Consider the following 27,343-nt stretch of genomic DNA (forward strand, 5'->3'; position numbering starts at 1 on the left):
TGAAAGGTTGGACGTGCCCATTTAAACGTTTGGAAAATGTCAAATTAAGTAAACCTGTAAAGGTTAAGGTGCATTTTAGATTCATCCTGAAATTTCAGGTAGAGTTAACTAAAAAATATTCTTGATAATAATATGTTCTAAGCAGCCCCACTTGTCTAAACATGATATTCTGGTTAATATTAGGTTTTGTGGAATATGAGTTAAGCAGCAAAATCCACCTGTTTTTATCTACCGGTATCTCAGGGGGCGGCCATTTTGCTACTTACGGTTGGCTTAAAATGACATAACAATTGCTCAGGGCTCATGTAACGATCAATCACGGCTCAGCTTGGGAATGTTACATGACTATACTCCAGTAAACAGGTGAGCGGCGATTGGTCGTTGCCTGAGCCCTGAGCAACTGTGATGCCATTTTCCTGTCGACAGCAAGTGACAAAATGGCCGCCCTCTGAGATACCGGTAGATAAAAACGGGTGGATTTTGCTGCATAACTCAAACAGAACATATTATTGTAAAGATTTTTTGGGGGTTGCCTTCCTCTTTAATGTATTTTTTTATGTAGTTCAATCAGGAATTGTCAGTCAAAATAACATTTCAGTATCCTCTTCTGAAATAAGGCCATCTACATCCCCATGAGTGTTTCAATTTAACAATAATGCTCATTTCAGACACTTTTCAAGCTTTTGCACGATTCCGATGAAAACGGGCAAATCTCTTTGTCCACGTTTTTTTTTTCTCCAGAAAAAACACAATCATACCCCCACTGAACCTGATCTCAAAGAAAAGTTTCCTCATAGTTTTCATGAGGATCCCCAAGTTCCGAGTCCCTGGCTAATAACCTGATGACATCGGAGAGGTCACTGGCTGCTCTTGTCACGCTGTCGTACGAAGGTGGCGAGGACATTAGCGAGCCCTCTTTTGTCTCTAAAAACTCCCCTCCCACAGGCCCGTAATGATGGATCATCGTTGCTATGAGCCCCTCCGTCTCTGGAGCATTTTCCACATCCACGACAGTCTCGTAGTTGATTTGTCTGTAAAGGTAAGAGGCCTGCTTCATCTGCCGGCGCACCAGATGCCTCCTGTAACACCTTTGAATGATGACGGCCGACACCTCTTCCAGCTTGTGTCGCAGCGTGGAAGTGATGGGCTCGTGAGAGATCTTGGAAGGATTGGTGGTCATGAACTTCTCCTCCATTTGCTGTTTGAGGGCATCCATCTCCCCCGACTCGCCCAGCACTCGCTTTGTGAAGGCAAACAAGATATCCAGGCAGTGGATTCTATCGCCGCTGACCATGGGAAGGTCCATTGAGATCAGTTTGATCTTGTTGGGCTTGGCGATGCGCAGCGGCTCCGACAGCGTGTCGGCAAAACTCGACAGCATGGAGAACTCGATGAACTGTGTGGCCTCCGAATCAAACTTCTCCCAAACCTCGTAAAACATCTCAAAGTCATCTTCGCTCAGTGGATCTGTACTCTCCTCTGTGGCGACGCTGAAGTTCTCCAGAATGATCGCAATGTACATATTTACCACAATGAGGAAGGAGATGATGATATAGCTTACAAAGAAAGCTATGCCCACTGAGGGGCTGCCACAGTTACCTCGAGTATTTGTGCCAGTATTGACAAAATTGACGTTGCACTCATCCGGGGAGCTGGACATTATCGGGCTGAGGAGGTTGTCCCACCCGGCCGAGGTGCTGATCTGGAAAAGGCAGATCATGCTATTCCCAAAGGTCTCGAAGTTGAACATGTCGTCAATCCCGTCTTGCTTTTTCACATAGGCAAAGTTTGCCATGCCAAAGATAGCGTAGATGAACATGACGAGGAAAAGCAGGAGGCCGATGTTAAACAGTGCTGGCATGGACATCATTAAGGCAAACAGCAACGTCCGTATTCCTTTGGCTGCACGTATAAGTCGAAGTACACGCCCGATCCTTGCCAGGCGGATGACTCGAAACAGGGTCGGAGATACAAAATACTTTTCAATGATGTCAGCGAGAACAATCCCTGTAATGAGTAGAAATACAGAACTTAAAGACCGTTTATGGCATTCGTGCAGTGTACATGACCGCATCTCAACTTACCCACAATGGAGAGTACAATCACCACAAAATCAAAGATGTTCCACGCAACTGTAAAGAAATAACAACGGAGGGCAAAGATCTTGATCAGGCATTCTGTCGTAAAGATCACAATGAAGACCAAATTAATCTTGTTGAGGATGGACTCCATGCGGTCCGACTGCTCGTCCGTCTCCACCATCATTGTTAGCATGTTGACAATGATCAGCATCATGATTATGATGTCAAAGGCTTGCTTGGACACCAGGTCAAAGAAGAAGGCTTGGAGAACGTTCTGAGTTGCACAAAGACAAATACAATCAGTAGCTTATCAATAGCTCCTACAGAAAAGATAATAAGATCATTTTTGATTGGCAACACATTTTGCTGCTTTATAGTGATGTTGAACTCTGCATCCTACTCAGTTTAACCAGACAAGAAGGGTAAAATATTAAATGCAAATAAATAAAAACATCAGGATGATGTAGTGTAGGTCTATATATGATTAGTTTCAAACTGCAATAATGAAAATATTGCTAACTTACAACGTATAAATATATTTTTTATCGACGCCTTCTTAAAATAATCGCCTCAAAGTCATTTTTTCAGATTTTTCAGGAAACACAAAAAAATGAACCATTTGCAAGCACGAGGAGATGATTTAGGCAAAAAATATTGTTTACAAAAAAATGACGGCTGGGGTGGATCTAATATTCGGAGAAAAAACTCACAAATTAATGAGAAATTAACTTGCGAATTTGTGACATTGTAAAGTGGTAAATTTGCGAGAAAAGACTCCACAAATTTATGAAAATAAACTTGTGAGAAATACACGTAGCGCACTTGGATGTTTGTGCCAATACATTCCAGTTGGGTTTTCAAATAAAAATATATTCATTGCGAAATTAACCATATCATATTAACTCATTCACTGCCATAAATTCATTTTTAAAAAAGATTATAAAAATTTTGGGGCAAGAGGCGATTACCTTTTTTAATTGAAATTATTAATTAAAAATTAATATTAATCGCATGACTTCACTAGTTAACTCGCGATTAATCACAAATTTTAATATCTGTTCTAAATGTACAATAAAATTAATTCTAGGTTTTCATACACTTGTTAACAAAAGTGGAAAAATGTTAAACTAATAGAAATAGTTAAAATGAATTTTTGACGTTTATAGCCGTCAATGGCAGTGAATGAGTTAAGCATTCATACTTTGAAGCGTTGGCTACAAGTAGCTAAAATGACGTGTTAAATCTTCAGTTCTCAGTCATTCACTAATTTCACTTGCATTTACTTTAAGTTTTCTAGCTTCTGATTGGTTAGTGTTAGTCAGCTGACAGGGGGTCAGGAAGTGTTTTCACTGTAGCTGCCATCCGTGTGTGACGAGTAAAGTTTAAGAAGGAATCTGTCTCCATCCTGCCTTTTCATTTTATAAAGCGTGTTCCATTAATCCCTAACGAATCTTCACGATATATAGCTCCTGGTGGACAAAAAGCCAGCACCATGTCCAGACTATAGCTATGCTACATGTATTTCTCACAAGTTCCTGAGTTTTTTTTCTTGCAAATCTGCAATTTATTTCTTGTAAATTTGAGTTTTTTCTTGCAAATTTGCAACTTTATAATGTCACAAATCTGCATTTTTTCTCTCGTAAATTTGCGAATTTTTTTCGCGCAAAATTGCTGCTTTAAATTGTCGCAAATATATATATTTTTCTCGTAAGTTTGTGAGTTTTTTCATGGAATATTATCTCCACTAAAAAAATAAATAAATAATAATAATAATTATTATTATATGTGGCCCTAATATGCTGTCGTATTTGGACATGAAAAATGATGATGTTACTTTACCGTGGGTCTTGGTATTGGCTTTTGTGGCTTTTTAGTTCCTAACTTCTTCATAGCATTGTAGTATTTCTTCTGTTCCTCAGTCATAAATATATCCTGTCCACCTAAGTATAATCAAAGACACTTGACATTATTTTTGAAAGACAGCCACACTCAAAACATTAACAAGCCTATACTGCACAGGAGAACCTCTATAACATTTACATAAGACAAAAGCTCAGTGGCGTGTACATAATATATGTGTGTGTGTGTGTTTTTCATGTAACGCCACTACAGATGAGTACTAGTGTAGTGAGTGTGAAGATGAACCACAAAACTGAAACTTCTTATGATGTGTGGTGACTAAAGTAGTACACACGTCTGACCTGCTCAGTACAATGGCCATTAACAGTAAGGAAAGATCTGATTGGTCAGGACTCTGGGTCACTGCAGAAGGCTTCTTCTTCTGTTGAAGCCATTTGGTTGTTGATTTAATTCTGCCCTTTGAATGTTGACATACGGTCTCCAATGAAAATACGAAAATATAGATTATGTGTATCCGTCTAAGCCAGTGGTTCTTAACTCCAGTGGTTTGACGAATCAGTTCAGCGGAGGTAAAGACACTAGGGCTGCGCTTCAAAAAAATCTAATAATTAATATTAAAACGATCTTCCTTTTCCAGCCAAATATTGATTCATAAAACCATGAATTGATTATTTAAATATCTACCCCCCATAAACTCTTAAGAAAATTACATTTTAAAGGACCAAGCACCCGCACCCCACCCCCGCCACTGAAATTTACTGTTCACATGAATTCAAAAGTATTTTCTTACATTTATGGAAGACCTGACCTATTGCACTTTAAGACATTTCATGAGATTTTATGGAATTATAATTGTGAAAATATTTTCATCTCATCCTTGCTCATGTTAATGTTTGTGTAACACTTAAGTGATTGTAACACATGTTACTTTAATTAATAAACTAAATCATTTGACCAATTACTGCCTCCACAAAATTTACTTTATTATTAAAATTGAGTATTTGTGGAATTTTTATCACGTCCTTGACATATAATTGTATAGAATTGATGTTCCCTAATTAATCAGTATTGGATTGAACTGAAGTGAATCGAATCAAATCTGGAAAAATCTAATCCGAATCGAACTGAACTCTTGCAAATCAAAATCAAATCGATTGAGGAAATTAAAATCGATACTCAGCCCTACAAGACACACACCCAACTCATATGATTTGTGATTTTACGCCCCGCTTGGCCATCATTGTCTGCAGGTGATCACGCTACATTGCTTGGCCTATATGTGCTGCAAGGAATTTGGTGCACTCAGTAGTCAACTTGCGACTGTTGTGATGGTACGTCGTGTGATTTATTTACAGTGGTACCTCAGAGTTTGAACATAATTCGTTCCTGCGAAGTGTTGAAAGTCCGAATTGTTCAACCTCTGAAACATTTTCTCCCATTTCTCCCAATGTAAATGTAATGAATCCGTTCCCAAGCTCCAACAAGAGAAAATTCCTATTTATGTTTTTTACATTTACAGTACAGTACAGTATTTAAACAATAAAAAAATATCTTAGCTTTTTTGTTGTGGTGTGATGGCATCAGTGGATGATAAATGCTATGTTAATGCTTGCTTTAGTTCAGTGCTGAGTTTGTGTATTTTACATTGAGCATATTGTTAGACGACTAAGCGGACCTTGCGTACGTTGTTTAACGTCAGGCACGTTGTTGAACAGCTAAGGGGGGGTCCTCGTGCCAGTATTTACAGAAGTAGTCATGGTAGTTACAACGGCGCGATAATCTCCTTCCCAATTCCACTGTGGTTTGTAGCACTGTATGTTTTTCTTTGCCGCCACTGGCACTGTTGTCTTTCTTTGGGCCGATGGCGAAGAAAATTGTCGTGAAAAAATCTAAATGCACTCACAAGTATGGAGCACCTCCGGGAGTATTCACGATCTGACTGGAAATGAGCAACACATCATCTCAACTACCGCAACGTGAGCATTCGGCATTGCTTGGCTTCGCTCGGCTTCACCCGGCTACCCGTTTTCAAGGTACGTTTGGTTTAGCTTGATTTGCTTGGGCGTTCGAATTCCAAAAATGAGTTCTAACTCCGAGGCATTTTTTACTCAGATTTTTGGTTGAAGTCCAATTTGTACGAGTTCCGAGACGTTCAAACTCCGAGGTTCCACTGTATTTTAATCCCTTAATTCTAACTGTGCCGAGCAAAAATAAATGGAAAAAAAGTGTTTGGTTGAATATGTGCAATATGACTTGGAACAAAAGATCATATCATATTTGTCAGTAATTTATGCAGAAATCCAGTTACTTGAATTCCAAAGGGTTCATTTTCCTTTTCTGGCAACTGCATGTGGGTTTTGTGACTACGAGTCACAAAAATACTCATCTTTCTTTTCTGCTGGTTGAAATTGTCAATAATGACTCCGATGAAAAGGTTGAGGGTGAAGAAGGAGCCAAATATAATGAAGACAACAAAGTAAAGGTACATGTAGATGTTGATTTCTCTAATGGGTTGCTCCTCCACCTGAAAACCAAAAGTTCATCAAGTCAGATGTTTGCTGTTAGATTATGACATGTAATCTGTCAAAATGACACACTTACTCCTCTTGAATCAACAGCTGCATGCATTATTTCCATCCAACCTTTAAACGTTGCCTGCAATGCCACGATACACAACATTATTATTGTCTTGTGCCAATCCCCATTGATGTTTTTAATTTGAAATCTAAATTTGGATTATAAAGACAACCAGCTAGCTAATAATTTATTGTAGATGTGAATGTGAGTGTAGATAATTAGTCCAGGGTGCACCCCACCCTCACCTAAAGTCAGCTGGGATAAACTCCAGCTCACCTGTGACCCTGAACAGGGCCAGTGGTAGAAAATGGATGGATGGATTTTGAACTGAACTGGATTCATGAACATGAGTCCTGAAAAGTGATGATTTTGGAGGTACGAAGATTCTGCCCGACGCCAGCAATATATTTGACAGTTATACAAACGTATACAGTACAAGCAGAATGGATGCTACACAAGAAACCTACCACTTGTAGAAGGGAAAGGTAGCCCAGTCCCACGTTGTCAAAGTTGACTTTAACTTTTGTCCAGTAGTACTGCGTGTCATTCATGGCCAGGCAGTCTGATTTATTGTTGACTACTATGAAACTGTGGACGAAGCCTGTTCTGTTCACACACTTTCCAAACTTGCCCGCAAACAGGTTGACCCCCATGATGCTGAAGATGAGCCAAAAGATGAGGCACACTAGCAGCACATTCATGATGGAGGGGATGGCTCCAATAAGAGCATTCACTACCACCTGGTGAGCAACACAAAGAAGACAATGCAGTAGAAAACAGGACAACTCATTTCTGGGCATGTCAACATGGCGGCAGTTACTGTACTTGTACTTGTGTTTGATCATGTGTCCATCCGTCATATACACACAGTGTAATGTATAAAGTGCTGCCTTTGATTTTATTGTCTTGATGGGCAATTACATTTTTCCTACACTCTGGGGTCAACTCACGCAAATAGGAGCCACACTTGTTGCAATTTGTAGCGTATTTTCCTGCTCGCTACGACAACTTTGAAGTCTCACGAGTGGTTTGATTGCTGTTCACTGTTCAGGTTGTGTGATCATGTGTATACTCGTGCAACCTGCACATTCATCGCGGGTACTTATTTACAGGCTTGGGGAGTAACGGAATACATGTACCACCGTTACATAATCAGATTTATAAAAAATGGGGATTACTTCGAGGGATTACAATTTCTATGATGAGAGAGAGTGTGAAAGAGAGAGAGAGAGTGAGAGCGCGCGTGCATTCCCGCACTAGTGGGACCGTTGCTACATGTTGGGGAGATGGTAACGGACGAACTGACTAGTCGTGCTCTCCAACTGACTAGTCGTGTGGGCAGCTTGAAAAAGCTTCACGAACGGGAGGAGGAAATGGCGACCGGTATTCACTGGAACTTACTCGGAGTGAAAGTTTGAACTGAGAGTCTAGAGGCATGATACGCGCTGTAGCTTCTTGCTAGCTAGCCCGCTAGCCTACAACCATAATGTGAGTTACACCTTCCAAACAAATCTTTCTCCCACCAATTCACTATTTAAACATCATACAAAACATATACACGGTTAAATTTGTGACTGGGATAAAAGTTCATTTTGCAGTTGATGTCACGCATCATCATTTTATCTATCTATCTATCTATCTATCTATCTATCTATCTATCTATCTATCTGTGAGGTGTGGTTGCTTTCAGTGACAGTTCGAAAACAGCATATGGCCTTCAATCAATCAATCAATCAATAGCCTACATGCTTTTTAATTACACTAGGATTTAGGCTATTTGTAGGCTGCCCGGGTCCCTATCAGCCGCAAATAGCAGAGGCACATTGTATAGAATATATATATTGTGGTGATATTTACTTTTATTTTGTCTTCATGAGCATAATGAATATTGGAGTAATCCAAAAGTAATCCAGTTATATAACTTTAATATTATGGTACTTGGATTAAGTTACTAACTATATTTTTTAGCAGGTAATTTGTAACTGTAATGGATTACATTTTAAAAGTAATCCTCCCAACCCTGCATATGTACATACCATACATACACATACAGCTCACGCTAACCCTTGAACGGGACAAGGTTTAAAGTGATGAGAATTGTCCATAAAGGTGTACAATTTGGTGCTGATCCAATTTAGGGTAATTTGACCCGCTACTGAGTAGCATCTCATATAATTTATCATCACAGTGTGTACATTTCAGAAACACATGAATGTTTTTGCAAATGTATTTTTTTTTTCTCCAAATGACGCTGTTGCCCATTGAGTAGTATAGAGATACACCATGTAGCCGTCTTGTTTGAGTTCTCACCCGCATGCCCTCAAATCTGGACAAAGCTCTGAGAGGCCGCAAAGCCCGGAGGGTCCTCAAGGATTTGATCGCAGCAAAGTCGGAATAACCCAGTGAGTTTGCCACCAGGCTTATCAGGGACACCTACAATAGGAAGTCAAATATATTTGGCCTGTGAGTCTCATACCATGCAAATGATTTGAATAAAGAAGTAGTGAAGTCCTTGCATGGAAAGCTAGAGAAACAATAATAAGCCTCTCTAAAGATCTCCGTTACAAAAACATGACAAGAAAAATAATTTGGAGCTTCTGTGATTTTGGGACATTCCACAGTTAGGAAAACACACAATGTAGAATTTGTTAGGTTTAGATTTGGTTTGGTTGTTGCATCATCTTTTAGAACATTTAGACTTCCACTCTATTCTACATCCAATATAGACAAAACAAAATGACATTCCGCTGTTGAATGACCCTTGCGTGATTGCAATTAATGGAAATGGAAGGATGCCAATGAGACTGAAGATGACAAAACACAGACAAGTACGCATGCATGGACACAATGTGTCCATGCATGCATGCTCAGCTATATATGCATATAATATGTATATGGATATATATCAAATAGAGTGAGTTTTATAAAGAAGGTTTAACAAATCAGCCAAATTTGTTACCAATTTGAGCCAATGAGTTCTTTAAAAGAATTTAGCGCTCAGAAGGTCCCGGTGGTGTGAATTTCTTTATAAAAGTCTATTTACGGATGTGTTTGTCCAACATATCTAAAGAAGATACTGAAGGTTAATAGTCTGAACAGAACAAGGAGGGTACCAATTTCAGGCATGAAAACAATATAAAAGCGCAAATAGAAGTCATCAAGGAAAAATACAACTTTTTATCAAGTACAGAAGCTAACTTTGCCAATGTACAAATCAAACATCCTAAATAAACAGAATAGCAGTTAAAAACAAATTTAAATTCTACAATGTATCTCTAACGTAAAGAATGCTTACCAAGATGAGTAGGCTGAAATGATTACAATTGATCTTCTGTAGATAAACCTTACAGTACAGTATGTGGCACTGAAATTGTTTTGAAACAAAAGCCAAAGTCCAGAGTGTCATCAAATGAATTGAAGAGGGTTTTTATTTCTCCAAGCGAAATGCCTTGTTGGAAACAATGGCTTTTGATGTCATAACAAACTGCAAGTGAAAAGCGATGCAGATGCGAGTTTCATCCTAGAGCTCATACTCACCTGGGACCTGCTAACTACAACTTACCCTAACAATAGAGCGGTCTGTAGCAATCTGTGTAACAGCAGGTAAAATCAAAGGAAGTCAAGTCAGGCCACGGGCCGCGTGCCCCGGGGCAGTTAAGTTGGGCTTTATTTGTCTATTTTCAAACCCACAATGTGCACACTAAAAAAAAAGTCTCAAATTAATGAATCTCATTTGGACAAATATTAAAAATTTGGGGCCAAATCCTGCTGTGAGGGCAAAACTTGTAGAACATAGAGAACATAAGCATTCTGGTAAAACCATTTAGGTTGTAAAATCCCTGAAAAGTAATAATACTTCACTGTGTAAAACCCTCAAAACATGCACATCACACTATCAATTCAGCTGGGACAGGGTTTATCTTGAATTATACTTAACACAACATTCTTTGTTCACTTACATCCACAATGAGAAAGTCTAGCCAGCACCAGTAGTTGGTGAAGTACTTCTTGAAGCCATAAGCAATCCATTTAAGAAACATCTCCAGTACAAAGATGTAGGAAAAGACCTTGTCTGAATACTCCAACATCACTTTTATGACTTTTCGCTTCTCAATGTAAATATCCTCGAATGCCTGCAGTCAAGAGACAAACAAAAAAAATTTGAAATGCATGGTTACACTGTAAAAAGAGTAATATTTACTTGAAACAAATCTAGTAAAGTTTTTTCACTCCGAAAAAGGGAGGTTTTGAGTACATTTGACCAGTTTATTTAAAAAATAAATAAAATAAAATAAAAGCTACTCATGAGTTGAGGAGCAAACCAACAACCTTCAGATTGGGAGAAAGCCACCTGCCACCATGCCGCTGCTGCTGTGTGTTAATATATAGATGGTGTCAGGCGGAAGCCTTGAGACTCGTTATTGGCCTCATTTTGGACACACCAGCAAGGCAGTATAGTGGCAACTGGCAAACAGCAAGCCGTCTACCAAGCTGAAGGTCATGAGGATCGTTCCTCAACTTTTTTTGTTTTTAATAAACTGGTCAATTATGCTCAGAACTCTCCTTGTAAATTTTACTTCGAACGTCTGAGTGAAAAATCTTTACTAGTTTTTTTCCAGTTAATATTACTCTTTTTTTTTTTTACAGGGTTGAGATGACCATAATGTTTTTCAATGGACATCCTCCAGTATCTTTAAAAGCAGATGCGCAAGCCCCAAGCAACATCATCTTCTAATAATGAATAAATTACAACAATTTCAACAATTCACATACTGATATGAACAATTCACATAGTGATATGAACAATTCACATACATGTTGGAGCCAAAGTTGGATACATCCCACACAAGCACAGGGAGAACATGTAAACTCCACAGTGTGAGGCAGACATGCCAACCACTCAATTACTGCGCAGCCTCCCTGACAATGTCAATTAGTCTTGTTTTGTTCATTTAGCTGAACTTTTGACATTTTGGTGAGGTAATGTATCCACTAGGGATGTAGGGAAAAAAATGCACATCAATGCATTGTCATAATTGGTTTTCATTTGAAAAACTGTTCAGGGTCATCTGAATCATACGACGACGTATTAGGGCCACGTATAAATATATATGTTTTAGAGGGCAGGGGCGATATTCCGAGAAATAAACTCGCAAAAAAAACCTCTAGTCTAATCATGTGAGGATTTGTTGGTGGTTAATGGGACACTGTTTCTAAAATGAAAAGGCAGGTTGGAGACTGATTTATTCTTAAATTTAAACTTTACTTGTCATTCACCGCAGCTAGAGCAGAAACACTTCCTGATCCCCTATCAGCTGACTAACACTAACCAATGAGATGCTAGCATACTTTAGGTAAATGCTTGTGAATGACGGAGAGCAGCAGATTCGACACATCAATTTACATACTTGTACAAAAAAGAAATAAAAATGGACGAACGTGCAAATAATAATTCTGGAAACATAAATGTACAAGTATATATACATTTTAACAAATTAACTTAAATGCTTGATCGTCCGGGTGTGGGCCTTTGCGAAGCGAGGCGTCTTTGTCGCTGGCCAGTGGCCGTACACAACGCTTCAAATAGCGAATGCTTAACATGATATGGTTAATCTATGCTAAAGCAATTACTATCTCCTTATTTGGAAACCCGACCGAAAAGTATTCGCACAAACAGTCGAGTAGTACGCTACGTGTATTTCTTGTACGTTTTTAAAGAGTTTTTTTCTCGCACATCTGCCACTATATAAAGTGGCAAATTTGCGAGAAAAAACCCTCTAAAGTGGAACATTGCCCCGTCCTCTAAAAAAAAAAAAAAATTATACGTGGCCCTAATACGCCGTTGTAGAATCATGATGTATTGATAAAAATTGGTAAAAAATAAGGGCTATAACAAAAAAAACTGATTTGAATGGGAAAATATGATTGATTTAAAAGCATCAAATTGTTTGCAGATGACAAAAATATTCCGTTTTTTGGTGACAAAATGCAGCATATTTGGGACAAAATTACCTCAGAATTCAAGAAAGTAAAAACATGGCTCATTAAAAACAAGTTATCAAATAAAAAAGACAAAATGAATTGTATTTGGAAATGTTACAGGAAACAACGTAAAACTAAAAATAGAAAGTGTAAACCATTTAAACCATTTTTAAACATTTACAGTATGTAAGTGGGTAGACTAAGTGTAAGATGCCAAATAAAAGCACAATGTGCTAAAAGTATGCTGACTTTTAATTCCACATTGCAGAAAAATTATGATGGGTCAAACAAGGTACACTGGTCAAGTGGAACCAGGGAGTCTTAAGGATCAGTGAGGTTTAAAAATGTGCTAGTGTTGCCAAAAAAATACAATGCCGTAATTCCACTCCATCACCATTTTGATTAAGCCATCAAATTCCAATTAGTTACAACTTTTGGCAGTAAACACAGAAGTCAAGATACTGTACCAGAGCACCACTGCTGAGCAGAATCATGAAAATGATGAAGGTCTCAAACCAGCTGTGTTCCACAATCTGGTAACAGGTCTTTCTCAGTCTCCACCAGGCCTGGCCCAGACCTTGGCTGATATCGATATCACAGCACTGGCAGTGCTTGACGCAAACTGAGTGAAACGGTGAAAGCGCAAAGAACACAGATTTTGAAACATGCATGACATGACGCAAAAGATAACGGAAGAAAGTTACATTGAAGAATACAGTTAAATCTCTCGGATTTGGAATGTAGAGTAAGTTGGATGCATACTTTCTGGGAAGCATTCCTCTGGCTCCATGCACTCTTCAGCCAGCTCCGATAAATTGTCCAGCTCCTCACCAGGCATCCTCAGATCGACCGTGCTGCCTTCTGAAAGGCTTATCTTATCCTGTGAGGTAGGAAGTCTCAAAGTGACCATTTCACAGCTAAACTATGAATATACAGGTATGCTTACAAACGACTAAAAGTCAGTTTCAGCAAACCACAATCATGTTTATGAAACAAGTAAACTCTCCCAAGAGGGGACAGAGAAGTTGCTAAATGCAATTATGACAAAGATTCCCATAGCATCGTCATCAGTCATCATGGTTAACAAAAGCCGTACTTGGCATTTGCAAACGACACAAAACACCTTCCACCGGATGTGATGCTGTAATTCTTTATCTCTTCTGTAATTTGACCATAGAATGTCAGAAACCTTTTATTATGACATCTGAGAATAACTTTAAATGTAGCCAAAATAATTCAAAACCACTTGATGCAGTTTTGGATGTCATTACATTGTGTGGATGCGATTAAAGAAGCTTCCACATGCAAGATGTATAATATGCAAGTCACTGTAATGTCTATTCCCAAGGAGAGCAGCTGCAGGATTTACCAGCCACTGTCAGGCATTATAGCTAGCTCACCTACAGGCATGCCCTTTCAAATCTCCTTTATACCTTAATGCGCTTTGGATAAGATCTGATTTTGTTGTAAAAGCAGAGCATATTTAATGTAATTTGTGGGGCAGAGGTCAGTCTCGATCCAATAAAAAGGTTTGTCGTGGTCACCCGTACAATCTAGGCAGAAGATTATCAGAGGAATGCATGGGAATATTTAACTGGATACAATTGCACATACTGTATGCTTGCTTGAAAGTGGTCTCGGTTTTCTCCTTCTAGAAGGAAATATGACCAAATAAGGCTTCACTTTTAGTCATCTGAAAACATAGTTTATATTTTGTCTAGCTTTAGAACTCAACATTTGTGAGATGCAGTATGTACAAGTACACTAATCGTGTTATATTTTCTGGGGGAAATGTGTATGTTTAGAATAAACGGGATTTCTGCATACATTTGTCATAAAATGTGAACTGATCATTATTTAAGGCAATACAGTAGACAAAGTTTGATCAAACTAACATCACACAAACAATTATGTTTTGCTGCTTGTACTGGACAAACAATGTAAAGATTCAAAATGGAGGGTGGAAAATGTATGATAAGACCCGGACTAATGACTTAGTCGCAATTAGCAGGGAGCCAACCAAATGTCCAATTAGTGTTAAAGCTACCATGCCCTATAAAAAAAAAAAAAACTAAGGGAGATTGATTTTGAGATTTATACACTGAAGAAGCAATGCCCAATGTAAAACAGGCATAGCACCGAAGCCATACCTTGCACGAAGCTGTAAAGAATCACAAAGTACGAGTTCTAAAAACTTTATCAGTCCGTGGTAAGAGTGATTGTCTATAAATGGAGAAATTTGAGCACAGTTTCTATTATCCCTGATAAAGATGAATGTAAGCGCACATCACAGATTCAAAGAAACATACGTTCTGAATGGACACTACAAGGGAAGACGCTGCTGTCCAAAAAACAAACAAACATTGCTACAGGTTTGACGTTTGCCAAAGAGCGACTGGATGTTCCACAGTGCAACTAGCAAACTATTGTGTGAACTAAGGTTGAGTTGAGTGGAAGCAACACAAGCAATATGCTATGTGTGACATAAAAAAAAGATCAAAACCTTATTCCAACTCTGAAGTATGATGAGTGGGTGTCGCAATTTGGAGCTGCTTTGCTACCTCAGGGACCGGATGCATTGCTAGAGTATCATCGACTGTAAAATGAATTAATACAAAGTACGTTTATCATGACATTATGCTGACTTCAAGACAATCTGTATGACATTTGAAGCTTAACACTGAGATGTTGTGGCATGATCTTAAAAGTTTATACTCAGAAAAAAACCACTTCATAAACACTGGATGGATACACATGAAATCCTTCTCAATCAACACAGTTTGTTACCAAAGGAGGCTAATTGTATACGTACGTACATACGTAAAACATACAAAAAATATAAATGAACCAAAGCACTACAGTACTTGTGTAACAGTTGGATTAAGTGTGAGTTGATTGATGATGCTTGAACCCCACTCTGCAGGCCTGACCAATCAACTCACACTTAATCCAACTGTTACAGTTAAGTACAGCAGTTGGGAATTAAACCGTTGCTGTAATGTGCACAGCAGGGCACAGCATAACTTCCGGTTTTAAGGAATAATCCAACTCGGGTTCTTCCGGTCCATCTATCTCCATGTAAAAATAACTGCATTCGGCACAAGATCACTCAATTTTGCTGAACGACGTGAGACGTGTCATTAAATTCATCCATGTAAATCCTCTGCATCAAAATGGACTGATAGTCTAACGCGACACAGCTGCTGATGTTAATTCATTAGACCCCACTCATGCTTTGGTCACAATCTTTTGAAAATTCCTTTATTGGAGTTCGAAATCAAAAGCTGAATCTCAGATAAGGGAGTAACACTTTCGACTGACCTGGCAGGTTTTGAGGAGGATGCATTTCTCCGAAGGTGTTTTCAGGTGGCGCTTCATGCTACTAAATGAACTCTTACATTGTTCTTATTCTATTAGAGAGGATTTTACTAAAAAAATAAGTTGTCTGATTCACTTAAAAATCACTTTAACAACCTGTAACAGACTTGCACTCATGGTTAACAAAAAATATACATTTATAGTATATTATTCATAAACTGTGGTCGTGGCTGGGAATTTTTCATTCTAGCCAATCAGTAACGAATGTGATTCGTTATCGATTGGCTCTTGGCTTGTGAATCACACTTCTTGCCTGTGACGTGCAGTCAGGGCACGCAAGGTGGGCACTGCCTACCCCAGGCTGAATGAAACCGTTTGGCTTCTTCTATTTATTTTAATTATTTATTTCATTTCAGAAAGCCTACATTACCTAAAGGTTTGAAATTGACAACATTTGGTGACTTTCATACCTCAATTAAAAATTATATATATATATATATATGTAGTGGTGGATTAAGTCAGGTAAATCCCCTCTGAAGGCTGAGGTACCAAATGCACGATCCGCCCCTGCATTACACCAACACAGATGAGCATGTATGGTCAGAATCCTAAGCAGGTCATTTCCTTGTCAAAGATTTAACCTTTCTCACTCTAAAGTCAAATGGGGTGGGCTTCATATATCGCCACCCACCACCCGGACGTCCTGCATAGGATAAACTGTATAATAGGATGAAAGTATGGAAAAGGTAAGAGGTAAGCAAGAGAGTCCCTCTGAGCCAAGCATTTCAAGTATGAACTCTGACAAGTGGTTTGATTGACCTAATTTTAGGGATAATTAGGACAACTGTATTCTCTAAATACAGTGATGTGCAATCATATGCTAGCTTGATTGTTTTATTGACCTTTTTATAGCACTCATTTGAACAAAATCATAAATACTGTTGTAGGATAGATACAGCTAAGAGTTGGTGCATTGACCAAGAAAGTGACAATTTTCACAGTACTGTTATCTTGACTTTTGCAAAATTGATTCACCAGCATTTTAACTTTTCAAATGAAGGTAACCCTTGGTCCTTCTACATATCATGTACATTGTACATTGCATCAAAGGAAAACAGGAAACAAAACATCTGGATGTTCTTTACGGGATAATAGTCTCCATCATAATTTATCTTGTCTGCTCTACAGATTAACAGATTATGTTTCCGAAGAGCATGCTCATGCCCATCCAAAACAAAATAAAAACAAACTAAAATGAAAAATTCCCAAACTATAATAACCCTGGTTAGCACTCAATGCCAAGACTGCTTGATCAAATAAGATAATTAAGTAAGAAGTATCTTAAAATAAGCACAATAATCTTGCCTGACAATTTCATTTTAAGTAAAAATAACTTGTCAAATCAAAATAAACTCATTTAGGTTAAATTTAAGAAATTATATCTTACTTTTTTTAGCTTTTGCAGTGTGTGATGTTGCTTATGCTATCAGATCAGATGACGTTTTCACAACAACCAAATTCTATACTTTTCTTCTGTACATGCTTCTTTATGAAATGTTGTTGTATTTGCTACAGTGCATTAAAAATGATACGCACTATAGTGCTATCCTCAAATTAAATTTCAAAAAGGTTTTGTGACTGTTTTTTCTGTGGGAAACACTCCAAATGGCTTTTGGAGTGTTTTAGGTTGCTGACCTTTATTCTAAACAATCTCTCTCTCTCTCTCTCTCTCTCTCTCTCTCTCTCTCTCTCTATATATATATATATATATATATATATATATATATATATATATATATATATAAAAAATAACTGTTTATTTTGATGATAACTGACTTTTCCTCTCTCGTATCTCTCAAGATAACTCAAATATGAGTCAATCAAAAGTGAGAATTATGACTTTATGAAGGGGAATATTTGAAATAGAGCTCTTGTATTAGATCCAGGGATGAACCGTCAGGACTAGCAAAGTCTTCTCTGCTAGCCTAAATATTATCTTAAGCAATGGCCTAAATGAACAACATAAATTCTGATATTTGTTCCATAAAATTGCATTAATTTATTCCCAATAGTCCATTCACTTAATTTGGATGTGTTTCTCTTGGCTCATTGTGTACAGTATGTGTATGTTGGATTTTTTTTTTTTTTGTCCAATTCGATTTTAGCTTTTATGTGCTGCCATAATAAATCACATTTTCGTAGGGCCTTCAGAATCAGTAGTGCTGGCCAATGTAATGTAAACTGTATTAGCAATGGGACTGTTTCTTTAACCAATCATTGGACCTCGGCCAATGGTGTAGTGGTCCTGGAACAAGTGGGTATACTCAAATAGTACTTATCTTCTAATGTTAACTTACTTTAAAATCAACTACCAGTCTAGTGACCAGTACTAAAACGAAACTAGATCATGAAGGTAAACTGGCGACGCCCACTCCGGGGATCGAAACCACACCGCAAGCAGTCTCTGGTGTATGAGCGCGATATGCTCCGGTTGAGCTAAAACTCTGGAATGCCATCGTCGCTCAGGATATTATTTAAAGGATCATTCACTGTGTTTATGACTCGCTCTACTCTGCCTACGATTGGCTCATCAATCCTCACCCTCATGCGTAAAGTTTGCCAATCTAATCAGCAAAGCAGAGAAGGGTAGGCCATGACCTTGATGATGTAGGCATTTTTCTGTTGTTTTTTTTTTGGTCAGAGAACTTTTTTACTAGCAAAACACATCTGTAGCAATCTGCACATATTTAGCATGTCTGCTGTGCTGAGTATGATGCATTTCATTAGATTTTTTTTTTGTAATGCTTTGTCATGTTATTCAGATCAGATCAGTCCAACATACTGTCAATGTGCCTACCTTATAGCTAATAAGTCAGGAATCATTTTATCAAAGATATTGCTAGAAAAAAGAAGAAGAAAATGAAGTACTATTTGACATTTTTGCAGTTCCTTAAGGATATACGTAAATCGAACCCCACAACTGTGAATCAGACATGCACACAAGTCCACTTTTGCTGCCCACCAAAATCTTTCTTGGAAAGTATCTAAAAATAGTCTAAAATCCCGCCTTTACTGTTAATTTGTAATGTGGTAATATTGTTATTGCTGTCGATATTTAAATTTGTGCTGATAAAATAGGAAAACAAACTTCTTCAAACTTACTTTACAATCTTCATCCTCTGATGACTCTGATATATCCTCCTCCTCCTCCAAAAATTCCACATCAGATTCTCCAGGTGCGATTGGAACAATAACAGTCAGGTTTGGGTTAGTCATGTAGCTGTCCTCTTCTGGTATGATGTACTTGTCTCCATAGCGTCCATAAATTCCACCATTGTGCTCCAGGTGATTGGAAACCAGCCTAACGGCCTTACAGGTCTCTTTTGCTTTCTTCCGTCTGCATTTCAAAGCCTGGTTGAAGAGGTGGGCGATGCTTGTGGCAAGCCAAGAGAAACCAGAGTGGATGCGAGCGATGGCAATCTGGATATTATTCAAGTCACCATCCTCATCTGGAGCTGAGAGGTTGTCAGAACTGAAAGAGCTGAGCAGCAAGGCCAGGAAGAGATTCAGTACCTGTTGACACACAAGAAATATGTGTTTGGAAGCCTCAAGACTGTAGAGGGTTACATTTGTTTAACTGAGTTATTTAGTTATTTTCCATACACCTTAAAACTGTTGGGTCAAAAATAACCCAATTTTGGTCAAAAATTGGACCGACCTAACTGGCAAGAAATAATGTGAATCACTCAAAGGAGTTCGCCATAATATCAATCTGGGACTGCACCAATGTGGGAAAGGCGGAGAATTCAGTACAATACTTTGAGCTGATTGCGTGATGCGGCAAATTGTGCATGCCTATCATGCCTTTTGTTTTGACCAATGACAAAACACAAACATCTTAACCAGATAAACAGGCACAAAGCACCTCTTATTGTTCTTCATTCAAAAAGGAAACAGCGGGTAATTATGCAAGAATAAAATTTGCTACTGTGGGTTTAAAAAAATATATAAAACAACACAACAAAACAACAAGTTTTGTGGTTGTTTTATACAAAAAAGGGGACCCGGAAAGTTGGGTCAAATTGACCCAAGTAGTGGGTCGGTTAAATTTTTGACCAATGTTGGTGTTATTTTTGACCCAGTAGTTATAAGAATCTACTGTAGTGATTTAGGCATGGGCTGATATTGAATTCTGATGGCATGATAACCATGGGCAATTTTTAAAAATATTGGGTAAAAAAAACATTAAACACAAACTGTTTCATTTTTAAATAAAATATAGAATACTTGGAACATTAAGAATTTTGCACCATGTTAATATAAATACATAAATAAATAAACAAACACATCATTTTTTTTTTAATTCTTCTTAGCAAGTCACAGTGTCAGTGGTGAGCTATTTTTAGAACATACCTGTGGGCTACTCATGTTCTCCTTGGGGCTAACGAGTACAAGGTGGGACCATGTTTTAGTTTTTGTTATTTATTTATTCACTTATAATTATTTATTATAACTTTAATTCTCATGGTTGTCCGATTTACCATCAGTACTAGATAAACACCATTCTAGCAAGATATTTGATAATAGAAACGTCGAGCATTGTTTATTATTCAGTGATCATTTCTGCTTTGCATTCAAAATGTAACTTTAATACATATCCATCTGTATCTCTCAATACAATATATTCTACACCAAAACACTGTGACGTATATATCTTCGTGTGCTTTCAGCTATTCTAAACTCAAGTTTCCTAGCATCCAACTTCCAAGTAATCTGTCTACAAGCTTAGAGAGCATCAACACTGCACACACACTGCTCTGTATGTACACTTGCATGTGTGCATACGTGATGTGCGCAGTTGGTGCACAAGGATCATCTTTAGCCAGTCAGAGATGGGGAGCATGAGCAGTTGATTAGTGATGAATGAACTTTGACTTTTTTTTTCGTCCCTTAAGCACCCTGGATAATCTCTTGGATAAACAGCTTTCCCACGGTTCATGTGCAGAAGACGTTTTTGTTTACTATATACAAAGCATAATGTACAGTCCTGCTCACTGTTATTGGCACCCGTTCATTTTTTGCAGGATCTCTACAATATCTTCGGAAATAAATGGGAATGTACCAAATGTATATTATCAGGACCTTTTAATTGGATGGAAACTCTATTTTTTAAGGATAGCCATTTTTTTTTAATGTCTGTCTCAGAAATGGTCTTGACCCATGAAGTATGGTGCGTATGGTGCTTCTTGAAACCATGATCCCAGACTGTTCCAGGTTGGCTTTCAGGTCTTTAAATGTTTAACGTTTTTTCCACCATTCGCACCAACCGTCGAAGACTTCTGTCATCAATTTCTCTCTTCCCACCCACGTCCGTGGAGATTCTTGACAGTTACCGTGCTCGTCAAACTTCTTAAAAACATTACGCACTGCTGAAACCAAAATCTTTGGAGATGGCTCTATATTCATTGGTTAATTCATGTAAATTGGGCACAGACCATTTAAAACAGGGAATTCTCATTTGTGATTTACCAAAGGTGAGTCACAATGTGTTTCTATACTGATTTACAGGAATGGGTGCCAATACTAGTGACAGAGCACATATTAAGTTTTCTATTTTTCCTCCCATTGTTTATTGTTTTAAATTGTTTTTTTGTAATAATTTGGTCTTTCAGATAAAACACAAATTCTCTATAAAAAAAAATTTTTTTTAGTTGATTAATTTTTTTCAGACAATATTCCACATTATGTACCAATAATGGTAAGCACGACTGTAGACATATGGTCTTTGCCCTAACAAGGTAATAAATGTGCAATCTTGAAGGTGTACATACGGAATAACAATGTGTGTCTCACAAATATTTTAAAGTCCTGAGTTGAACTAGTGTAACTTTGTCATGGATTTGACAATAAAGTTGTTGTTTTTTGGGGGGGCAGAGCAGACAGTTGTTGATATATAGTATTGTAATGTAATATGGATTACTAAAATACATGTTCTGCTCCAGCTGACCCTCATGAGCATGAGTACTGAAAATAGATGAATGGATTAATATTAAAAAAAAAAAAGCTCTTATTTAAGTTACTTTGGTGTTAAGTTTCCTTTATTGTGTCATAATGGTATGAACCATGAATGACAAATTGTAAGGAATTTTGAAGCACATTGTGAAAAAAAATTCTCGCAAAGCAGATGCATTTTGGCTGATGGGATCAAAAGTGTGGAAAATGAGAATTTAACCGTTGAGAGTGTAAACACAGCTCCGTCCTCATACAAAAACAGCAACAAAAAAACAGTCATATTGTGGAATGGATGACCATTAACTAATTCACTCACAGCCATTTTCAATGAAGCAATCCCCTTCGCTCCCGGCTGTTTTATTGGATTTTGACTTGATTTTGCAAGGCCCATATAGTATCGTGTTCTATTGCTATAAAAACATGGAACCTACCAAAATAAATATGAGAGTCATTTCTTTCATCAGGGAAAAAAAAGTACATTTCTATCTGTTTCCGTTTTGCAGCAATTTGCATTATTAAGTTTCATCATTATTCACAAATCTGTTTAAAACACTGGGGGAGGTTTTTTTGCAACATGGTCCTGGTTGATCTCTTATACTCCGATGCTACCTGCTGGCTGTTTTTGTAATAACTACCACTGCTTTAAGCTTTCTCTTCAGTTCAGAGGCTGCATCAAAGCCTTCTGTATGCTCTAGCATAAAAAAAACTTAAAACGTATAAATACATTTTGGGGACCATTGTAATATTTAAAATAGAACGTATTAATACATTATGGGGAGCAAATGAGTTAAATTTAAACTATATTCCATTGTGTGTGAAAGACAGTATATTTTGTAGAAGCTGAAATGACTGTAAAAACACTGTGTGGCCTTGGCTGATATTTGGTGAAGGTACTTAGATCACAATTTCGCCCATTGGGTTTGATCCACTTGCAGTGGCTAAAACATTCAGTCATGCTGGACATAAGACGCTACAGTATCAAGTGTATTTACGGTGTGACTACAGTTTGCATGCCGTACAAATAATACATACAGTACTGTATGCATTATATGACTCCGACAGGACAACAGAGGGTTAATGTCAACCGGATTTTCATTATGTCAAACTACCCCATGTTTAACCCTAAAGAAAGATGTCCACAATCAAAACTTATACAAGATTTTGTTTTTACGGATTATTCAGAAGGCCTCTTTCCCATTGTATAGAATCAGCACCCTTCATTGGTGCAAGTCCAAACAATTACATTCTGTAAAATGTATTTTTTAATCAAGAAAATAGATGTGTGTATCAGTGTTTCCTTGCTTTGAAACGTGATGTGCGAACAACCTCCCAAATACACGTTGGATGTGACAGCAGTGTATGGGTGATGATAAGCTGATAATCACAAAATGTCAGGGATTACGTACTCACCACCAAATTCCCAATGACCATGACCAGCATGAACACCAGGATGCAGAGAGGTTGCCCAGCTACTTCCATACAATCCCACATGGTTTCAATCCACTCGCCACACAGCACCCTGAACACAATCAGGAAGGAGTGAAAGAAGTCCTTCATGTGCCAGCGAGGAAGCTGACAGTCATGAGAGATCTTGCACACACAGTCCTGGTAGTTCTTGCCAAACAGCTGCATTCCCACTACAGCGAAGATGAAGACGATGATGGCCAACACTAGTGTCAGGTTTCCCAGAGCGCCGACTGAGTTGCCAATGATTTTTATTAGAGTATTGAGGGTCGGCCAAGACTTTGCCAGTTTGAAGACACGTAACTAATGTAGAAAACAAGGTGGAGAAAATGTGACATGAGAACAACCAACTAACTATTAACTCATTCACTGCCATTGACGGCTATAGACGTCAAAAATTTATTTGAACTATTTCTATTAGTTTAACATTTTTTTCTTCTTTTGTTAACAAGAGTATAAAACCTAGAATTTTTTTTATTGTACATTTAGAACAAATTTGAAATTAATCAAGAGTTAACTAGTGAAGTGATGCGATTAATTACGATTAAAAATTTTAATCGCTTTTCTCTCCAGAAAAAAAAGAAAAACAATAATAATAAAAAAATAAATAAAAATAAAATAATAAATAAAATATATTTTTTAATTGTACTTAATCGCATGACTTCAATAGTTAACTCACGATTAATCACAAATTTTATATCTGTTCTAAATGTACAATATTTTTTTCCTAGGTTTTCTTGCTAACAAAAGTGGAAAAAATGTTAAACTACTAGAAATAGTTGAAATAAATGTTTGACGTTTATAGCCGTCAATGGCAGTGAATGAGTTAATGCAAGCACAAACAAACTAATGATGTTGCGGAATTCAAAGAAAGAATTACCAGTCTGAAGGAGCGAAGAACAGATAGCCCCTCAACATTGGAGAGCCCCAGCTCCATCAGACTAAGGCAAACAATGACGCCATCAAAAATATTCCAGCCCTGTTGGAAATAATAATACGGGTCCATTGCGATCAGCTTCAGGACCATCTCTGCAGTGAAGATCCCTGTGAACACCTGACGGCACAAAAAAATAAAAATAAAATAGCATACAATAGCATCATTACCAGAAAAGATCAACTCTCTAAACTTTTGAATGCACAACTTCTCTAACAACAAGCTGAACAGTAACACAAAAAGTTATCCCCCCCCCCCTTTAATTTACAATGACGTCCACTTCTACGACTTTCTGTGACTATTCAAGTTTCCCCTTATTTTTTCTGTAAACTACAGATGATACTCTGACAACATGTAGCATCATAGCATTAATGGCTGCGCCGCCTTTCCTTGGAGGAGACTGAAGCAAAGCATAAAGCCTGCTTTAGCTGGGACCGTCACAGTATTAGCCTCTAAATGAAAAGTTCAAACACAAAAGCGGACATCTCCATCTTTTGTGAGCTGAGTAAAATAGATTAAGGATAGAGATGGAAATGTGTTGATTGGTTCCAGTTGTCTGCTGGATAAAAGGAAAGAATACTTTCAGAAGTTGATGAATGAGGAAAATAAGTGAGAAGGAAGTAGGAGTAGAGAAGCAATTTTGGTGGACCAGGAAGTAGGAGTGATCAGTAATAGGGTACTACAAAGGCACTCAATAGGATGAAAAACGGTAAAGCAGTTGGCTCCGATGACATCCCTATGGAGGTATAGAATCATCAAGATGTGGGTGGCTGTGTCATTTTTGATCGGGTTGTTCAATAGAAATCGAAAGTGCGATAAAATTCCGGCGGAACGGAGGAAAAGAGTGCTGGTGCCCATTTTTAAAGCTACTGCACGCAGAAAATTGTATTTCTAATCGCTACTGCCATCAGTGGCCCAAAAAAGAAACTGCTTCTTCTAATACACATTGCGCGCATGACGTCACACCTACAGACAGAGGGTGGGAAATTCGAACCCAAATCCTGTCTGAAAACTATTGGCCAGAAGCTTGCAGGACTTATCATTATGAACAGCTAAGGTGTTAATCTACTTATCTACTACTAAAAGAAAAAGGCTACCGTAAAGATATTTTTGGGCAAATTGTTACAAAGTGCAGCTTTTAGAACAAGGGTGGTGAGCAGAGTTGTGGGAGCTATAGAGTAATAAAGTTGATGAGTCACACAATGACATTAAGGCAGTGCTTCTCAATTACCCCCCCCCCCCCCCCACCACCACACACACACACACGTTACGCTCCCTCAGGAAGAAGAACATATTTGACTATAAATTTGTTGTATATACACCTCTGCAGAGGAGCTAATACTCCTTGCCCACTCTCTGACAATGAGAGCACTACTGCCACCTACTGTAGTGAATGTGCAATTACACTCCCTGGGGTCATCTCACTGCGCCCTACCAGCACCCCACCATCCCCTATTTGAGAAGGACTGTGTTAGGGGCAGGAGTATTGTAGGCTAGACTCTGGATAGCAACAGAATGGTTTCATGTCACAGCAGCATTATTTGCTTTGAGGCTACTGATGGAAAGGTAGAAAGAAGGTCAGAAGGAGCTGCATTGAATTTGTGCATGCAGAGAAACATTTCAGAGTACATTGTTTGGACAGGACAATGTGCTAATTATCCAATTGTTTGACCAAAGGAACATAATCACAACCTTTAAAGTGGAAGTCAAGTCAAAAATATTATTCCTATGCTTCCCCACTATTGTAAACATGGCTGGTTAGTATTGTGTTTGTGGAACATGAATTTGACAGAAAATTCTACCCGTTTCTATCTATGTCAGGGTCAACTGACAATTACATCACAGTACAGTAAGGGCTCACCTTGCAAATGACACATGACCAAACCCAGAAAACAGGTGAGCCTTGACGGCTATTACCTCAGCCCAAAGACATTATGATGTCATTTTCAGTTGACAGACAGCAAGTGGCGCTGTACAAGACAAAATGGCCGCCCCTGAGATAGATAGAAACGGGTGGAATGTTTCTACTTAATTCATATTCTACAAATGCAATATTAATCAGAATACCATGTTTAGATTAGTGGGAAAACATTGAACAGATTATAGTAAATATTTTTTTTTACTTGACTTTTACTATACAACATTATCAGTGCAACCTAACTGCTAAATTATCATCAATATGTCAAACACTTTGGATTTAAAGTACAATGCCCATTCGTTGCCACACACTGCCTACTAGGGGTGTGCAAAAAAATCGATTCTCATAAGAACCGCGATTCTCATTTAGTACGATTCAGATCGATTTTAAATGTCCCCAAATCGATTTTATTTAAATTATTTTATACTGTCTTCCCTTTGTCTGTGTGTGCCTTTATTTGGAGCGCTGTTCATGTTGTACACGGTTTGGCCATTGAGGGGCAGTGTGGTTCCACACTGTTAAGTTGTAGCCACATTAGAGAGTAGAAGGAAAAAGTCACAATCAAGTTATTCCAATAAAAGTTGTTGTTTTTTCAGCATGGAGCCGTTCTTTTGAGTGATAAAAGTGCCGCGAGTAGTGCGATAAGTAGCATTAGCGAGTCAGACTGGAGTAGATCATTACAATTCCTTGCACATCGATAGATTGAAGCAAAAATCATTGTCAATCAAATCATTTTGAATCGAAAATCGATTCGGAATCAAATCACAGGCCCAAAAATCGGAACCGAATCGAATCGTGAGACATTCAAAGATTCCCACTCCTGCCTACCCCAAAAAAAAAAAAAAAAATAATAATAATCCTCACCAAATTTCCCACCGACAGCATAGTGTTGAACTCCTCAGTCATGGGGTAGTGTTCCAGGGCCATGAAGAGGGTGTTCAACACAATACATATGGTGATACCAAGGTCAAGGAAAGGATCCATCACCATCAGCTTCACCCACGTCTTAAGTTTCAGCCACCCGGTGCAGCAGTCCCATATCAGGTACTTCTTGGCAAAGGTGTACCAACAGGGGTGGCACTTTTGTCTGGACTCCTCCAGCTCTGCAAAGACAGAACAAGTCAGCCGTGAGTCATTTTTCGTTATGATTCTGCGTTACCAATATCCAACATTGGAACTTTTTGGAGAGAATGATGG

At 38.1% G+C, this 27,343-nt stretch overlaps 1 protein-coding gene across 3 annotated transcripts in view; it reads right to left on the reverse strand.

Moving 5' to 3' along the window:
• Positions 1 to 248: 248 nt before the first annotated feature.
• The window catches only part of LOC144043302 (sodium channel protein type 2 subunit alpha-like), a 48,779-nt gene continuing 21,684 nt past the window's right edge, over positions 249 to 27,343 (reverse strand). For 2 of the 3 annotated variants that reach the window (XM_077556762.1, XM_077556764.1), the window contains 15 exons: positions 27,011 to 27,249; positions 24,175 to 24,348; positions 23,241 to 23,597; positions 18,981 to 19,391; positions 13,263 to 13,380; positions 12,968 to 13,122; positions 10,478 to 10,651; positions 10,081 to 10,107; positions 8,829 to 8,951; positions 6,986 to 7,258; positions 6,543 to 6,596; positions 6,328 to 6,465; positions 3,921 to 4,025; positions 2,085 to 2,355; positions 249 to 2,007 (listed from right to left, as the gene is read on the reverse strand). In XM_077556762.1, coding sequence (XP_077412888.1) covers positions 776 to 2,007; positions 2,085 to 2,355; positions 3,921 to 4,025; positions 6,328 to 6,465; positions 6,543 to 6,596; positions 6,986 to 7,258; positions 8,829 to 8,951; positions 10,081 to 10,107; positions 10,478 to 10,651; positions 12,968 to 13,122; positions 13,263 to 13,380; positions 18,981 to 19,391; positions 23,241 to 23,597; positions 24,175 to 24,348; positions 27,011 to 27,249 — 3,851 coding nt within the window. In that variant the 3' untranslated portion in view covers positions 249 to 775. The remainder of the gene's footprint in view (positions 2,008 to 2,084; positions 2,356 to 3,920; positions 4,026 to 6,327; positions 6,466 to 6,542; positions 6,597 to 6,985; positions 7,259 to 8,828; positions 8,952 to 10,080; positions 10,108 to 10,477; positions 10,652 to 12,967; positions 13,123 to 13,262; positions 13,381 to 18,980; positions 19,392 to 23,240; positions 23,598 to 24,174; positions 24,349 to 27,010; positions 27,250 to 27,343) is intronic. The other variant, XM_077556763.1, reaches the window with a different exon arrangement.

The sequence above is a fragment of the Vanacampus margaritifer genome, chromosome 2 (genome assembly GCF_051991255.1).
Source record: "Vanacampus margaritifer isolate UIUO_Vmar chromosome 2, RoL_Vmar_1.0, whole genome shotgun sequence".
Lineage (NCBI taxonomy): Eukaryota > Metazoa > Chordata > Actinopteri > Syngnathiformes > Syngnathidae > Vanacampus > Vanacampus margaritifer.